This window comes from Vombatus ursinus, unplaced genomic scaffold (genome assembly GCF_900497805.2).
Source record: "Vombatus ursinus unplaced genomic scaffold, bare-nosed wombat genome assembly UNPS02014798.1, whole genome shotgun sequence".
Lineage (NCBI taxonomy): Eukaryota > Metazoa > Chordata > Mammalia > Diprotodontia > Vombatidae > Vombatus > Vombatus ursinus.
Window position 1 is genome coordinate 7,666,167 of NW_020954576.1, and position 6,000 is coordinate 7,672,166.

Consider the following 6,000-nt stretch of genomic DNA (forward strand, 5'->3'; position numbering starts at 1 on the left):
ATAGAGAAAGAAATTTGTGTATTGTAAGGTTGTATAATCTTAGCTGCTTTTAAAAATTGATTTTAGAGTAATTTTAAACAAATATACTTTTTTAAGAATGGTTTCCAAAAGACTCTACCCAACCTTCATTCTAATCTGAATTTTTAAAATTTACTTTAAAAATTACAATTAATAATGGTGCTATATTTTGAAATACCTTTTGGTTATGTATCACTACATTTTCCAGTCACGTGTAGCAAATGAAACAGCTGTCACCAACATGTCTTCAAGCAAATATTCAGTGTCCTAGTGTTTATGATATGATAGCTTGATAGCTCTCTGGCGTTTGCCCACCGTTTTTCCATTAGATTCTCACTTCCAAATGATTACTTAATTGACGTAGCCATCATGGTCATATGACTTTTTTTAATAGAAGCTAAAATTCCTCTAATTACATCTTGTCTTTACATTCTCATAGTTACTTGCTCAACCAATGGAGTCTCTGAACTGCCACTTCTTCAAGTTTCTGGGATGCTGCACTTCCCATCTGTTCATCAGAGAAATCTGCCAAATGCTGTCAGTATCATACCCAGACCTCGCCCTTCTTCTCTGAGAAGTGGATTAAATCCCCAGCAGGTTCTTCCAGAAAGTGCAAAACCTAGTACTGCTCAGACAGGTAACCCAGGACTAAATGCTGACTGTCTACTTAGTACCAAGGAAAGAACTAAATTCCATGTACCCTCACTACTGGACCTCGATGTGGAAGGTCAGAACAGGGACTACACTGTGCCTCTATGCAGAATGAAGAGCAAAACTAGCCGGCCATCTATATATGAACTGGAGAAAGAATTTCTGTCTTAATTTTAAGTGCCTTATGCTTTTAAAAGCATTTCTGTTTTTAATGAGAACAACTTAAAATCATGTGTCTACCTTCTAATGTTTCATGCTGCTGTATTTTCAAAAGCTGTGGCCGTGTTACCAAAACAGTAGTAGATGTCTTAATTTTTGGAAAAATATAACATTGTTGTTAGCTTGCCTATATTGTCTTTTCACTGGAACCACACCTAGTAACTTGAAGTGCGCAAAAGTGTAAACCTAGAAATGCACAATAATGTAAAGCTATATGCTGGATAATAGTCTTGATCAGTCTTAACTTTTAGGATTGTTTTTCTCTTTCTCCCTCTCTCCCTGTCCCCCAGTCACAAAAAGAAGGACTTCCTAAAAATTATGATGCTTTGAACCACTTTTCCCCTTTCTTCAAAAAGGAAGAAAAAAAATGCTATAAATTTGTTAATTGTGAATGATGTGATGCAAAAAAACACTAGGATAGGGCTAGGAAGCTCTTAGATGAGGAAGCTCCCTCTAACCTGGCTCCTTTTTAGCAACTTCCAATCTTATTGCCTAGAGCACTGAGAGGTTGGGTGATTTACCTAGAGTCACACAGCCAGGATGTGTCAGAAGTGGAATTTGAACCCAGGTGTTCTCGGCTCTGAAGTTGACTACCTACAACTCCACGCTGCTTTGCTAATGTTGTATAACTTTGAAAATAGGTGACTGAAATCAATGTAGGATTCTATTAAACTAACTAACCTTTACATTAGGGTTATCAGGCAGCTTATGTAGTGACTTCACCCTATTTGAGTAAATCTCACTGAATATGCCTTACAAATACTGACTTCATTAGAATTTATGAGGAAGCTAATATAGCTCAATGATGTTTTAATGACTATCTTGTACCCACTGAAGAAAGCTTTTTCAGTTGGCTCTTCTCTTGGTTAAGAGAGAACTCTAAAATTCTCTCCTAAACTAAAAGTAACCATCTTATTTTGTACCTGAAAATGCACAACTCTTATTCTCTAGAAATATTTTTCGTAATAAGTAAACTGAATTTAAACGAAGCTTTGTTATTTCAAAGGTAATATAATTTTAGTGATGGCAAAATTACTTAGCACCTTAAACCAAATAGAATTTACTATTTAAAAAACACATTTCAAAATCAGAGATCAGCTCTTGGGAATTAAATATTTTACGAAATTATTTGACATTTTAGGTTTATCTTGAACAGTTATTAAAAGGCAAAGGCAAATAGAAATTACCCAGGAATGGGAATATAGAATATATCCCTGAGTACACTAAGAATTTCATAGACTACTGAGTTGTTAAAAATTGTAATTCTATTTGGATGATAGTGCTCTTTTTAAATTTTGTGGGTTTCTTTCTAGAAAATCTATTTTGTGAACTGTCACCTTGTTTACTATTATCAGTTTGGAAGCACACTTATTTTTTTAATTGCCATAAATTTTTAAAGTAATATTGCTTAATTTTTTCTTTAAATTTCTATTCAAGTTAAATAGGCACATTTTACTAAACTGAAATTTTAGTGCTTGAAAATTAAAATTTCAGGTTTGAAGTGCATAGTAAACAATTTTTTGAAAAAAAATAATGGTACTTAAATTATAAAGCTATATCTTTTGACTACATTTTGTAATTGTTTTTGTTACTCTGACCAGAATATAAAAGGATTAACGGTATGTATATCTTATCCTGAGGGAAACAATCTCTAGGTTGCAGTAAAATCTCAGGTACTTAATTCATTATTATTCTATTAAATCACTGTTCGCTGTAATACTTAAGTTTAAATTTTTGATAATTTGTTGAATTATGAGTGCTAAATTTTGGTCTGTATGAATACATTACACATTGTTGGCCACTAAGTTTTCAGCCATTAGTGGATGTAACCTACAGACAAAATTGCAGGAGATGCCTAAAATAATGAATTTGTGCCCCCAAAAAACCAAAAAAACACAAAAAATCCCCTAAGTTACTTACCTATAATTTTATTTCTACAGAAACAACATTTTGCATTGTACTCCTTTATTACTTCCTTTCCTAACCGTACATCTTTTAGATCCTTTAGTAGTTTCTCTAGGCCAGTTTGCATTCTGATGAACTGAGATATGAAAGTATATTATAAATAAAGACAATTATCTATCAAAAGTATGAATTCAATCTTACATGCCACTGCAGATATTGGGGTGGGGAAGTGGGGGAGATGATCAAGATTTGTTGTAAATTTGTGATTTCTTTTAATGTGTTGCTGTCTGTAGCATAATATGGTTGTATTTATTTCATGTAGATTGAATAGTTTTTCTAGGATAAAAGATAAATTAAGGTGATCACTGTTAGTAAACAATTTAAGGTGCTTATACTGCAGAAATTTAAGGTATCTACTTGATATGCTGTTTTACAAAGCCTTATGACTGAAAGATGTTTACATATGTTGTATTTTTTTAAAAAATAAACTTTTTTAAATAGCCAGTCTGCTGTTCAGTGGCTTTGGCTTTCTGCAAATTCTTAAATCAAGATCTCTGTGATACTTTATTTTGTAGCCAGTGATAAAAAGAATTTCCAAAGGATAAATATCACTGATGTTTGGTAAGCAAAATGCACATATAAATGTGATGAACGTTACAACCTTCAGACTGGCATGTAGCTGGTCCTTGATAAATGCTTGTTGACTGACCGAATAGCTTTAAGGTCAGTTGGTGACCTCAGATAGCTTTGCAACCAGAACACAAGCTCTGGCAAGTTCTGTCAAGCTAAAGTTCTTAGAGTCCAGACCCAAGCACTTCCTGGATCATATATCTGCTCTCTGAAAACCAGCTGAGCCAGATTCAGAGAGAAGAAGGTTGGCCACAGGGTGGGCATTTTTGTTTTTATTTTTTTTGCTTTTGGTCACAACTCATTTAAGCTGTATTTCACCCTGGACTATTTGAAATCTTGTTAGATTTTTCTTAAATGTATTTTAAGTAGTTTTATGTTATGATACAGAACAAAATTGTTGTATCTTTGAGCTCTCTTGTAAGGCAGTTTACAACAAAAAGCAGCTTTTCTCCCAGGGTCAAGTTGGAGCTGATAAAGTGTCTATTTAATTGAGTACATTTAATCATTGTTGAATTACCAACAAATTTCAAGCAATATCCGGTAACTGCTAATCACTTTAGAAGGTGAAGCACGAAGCAGCTAAAAAAGTGTCCGATATAGTTCTCATGTGTTTGGGGAGAGAATCAAACTACAGAGTAATTTATAAATTAAGAGATTCAGAAAGTTTTTGTTTTACTGCTGCTTGGGCATAGCTAGTTAGATTATTAGTACCAAATTGTACCTTAAATTTACCTTTTTACCTTTCTCTTTAGACCACATGCTTCATTGTTAAATATTTATGCTTATGTGAAAGGTTTTTTTGTTTTGTTTTGTTGTGATGTTTTTAATTTCAGTCACAGAAGAATGGAAAACTGCTAAACGCCATCAACTATTCCTAAGGAAAATCTTAGGCTGGATGTAAAGACCAAGCCCCCACCCCATGCCTAGTAGCTAAAGTCATAGAAACCAAGAAGAAATAAACAGCTTCTTAAGAAATGGCTTTGCAAACACCGTTCAAATAATTATCTAATACATTAGGTTGCCTCATATTCTGCTACAAATGTTTAAAATGTTAGAATGCCCTATGCTAAACATCGAGGCAAGGATGGAGTGGATAGTATTCTCCACTGGCTGAAAGGTAGTGTACATAAGATGATAGATTTAGAGCCAAAAAGAACTTTAGCAATAATCTAGCCCAACCTTCTCTTTACAGATGAAGAAACTGAGGCCCTGAGGATATGTGACTTGTCCATGTTCACACAAATAGCATCACGTGAAAGGGAGGTAGCAAACTTTCACTGTAGCCTTAACTATCAGGATTATGAGTTTATGCTTTAAGTGGTAAATCATGGAAAGTCACTGGATATTTAGGTGTAAGAGTGACATGGAGAATAGAGCATTAGGACTATTTGGGAGCCAAGACTGGAATTATGAATGATCAACTGAGAGATTATCATAATAGTTTCAGTGAATAGAGATAGGAATTCTAATTGGAGTATTTGTATCTGAAATGGGAAGGATGCCTCAAGGGCTTCCAGTTAAAATAGTCTTATGAAAGGTCTTAAAGAAGCCAAGCTCCCTTCTTTGCACTCCAGTGAAGATCTGAAAAGGCACCAAATTCAATAATGATTAAAAAAATAAAATCAAGGATGCCACCAGGAAGCCAACATGAGCTTAAGTACCTGCTGGTGTACTGACCAGAGACATTACAGGGGCAGCTGAGGCCTTCAGCTATTTGATGCGGAAGCTCCCAGGAGTCCAGAAGCCAGCACTGACCAGGATGCTATAGAGGGGACAGAAAACTATCAGGACTCTAAATAGTAAGGGAAATGGCAGATTATGTAGTTTTTATAACTAGTGTTCACAAAGTTACATACATGCAGAGGTACAATTTTACTTAAAGACAGTCAGAAGCTTTTTGTGTGGTTAACAGTGAACATTATCTTCAATTATGATTTTACAAAAGAATACAGAGATTTTTGTCCTGGCCTTTTCAGTACTTAGGTAGACTGGTCCTCAGCATATCATGTCTTGCATTTCTGTACTCAGAAGCATTTCCAGTATTGTAGATTGTAATATATGTGTGCTTTCCACTACTGTAGTCCTAGAGACCTTGGAATGGCTGAGTGAAAAGTTGACTTTAAGTCCAATACCGTGCTTCCCCACCCCTGTCACCGTAAAAACAGAAAGGTGCGAAATAAATTAAAAGACCAATAATAACAAAAAATGAGAAGCAAAGCAATCTTCCACCATATACACTGGGAAAACAGATAAGCTAACAAAAAGCAACCCATTGGGGGCAGAGAAGATGAGCAATGCTAATAATACCAGAGGGAAATCCATGTGAAATATATAATTCTATAATAATAATAATTCTTTCTCTTTAAAAAAATGGGAGGAGGAAGGAGAGAGAACAAAATGGTCACAAGGACCTCAAGGAAAGGGCCTAATCAAAGGCCCAATAAAATTGAAAAAAGAGACGGAATGAAATCAGAAAGCTCTTAATTAAAAACTTCAGATATATGGCTTAGAACAGAAACTGGAAAGTTTGGGTATGCATATTTCATTTGGCACCTACAGTCTATTACCTTTCTGCCA

The 6,000-nt window shown here is 34.7% G+C and overlaps 1 protein-coding gene across 1 annotated transcript in view; it reads left to right on the forward strand.

The window, feature by feature from the left end:
- Positions 1 to 3,290, forward strand: part of LOC114049985 (mitogen-activated protein kinase kinase kinase 21-like) — a 108,638-nt gene extending 105,348 nt beyond the window's left edge. Inside the window, 1 exon segment of the mRNA XM_027871479.1 lies at positions 458 to 3,290. Within this exon segment, the coding sequence (XP_027727280.1) occupies positions 458 to 840 (383 nt within the window). The 3' untranslated portion in view covers positions 841 to 3,290.
- Positions 3,291 to 6,000: the final 2,710 nt, after the last annotated feature.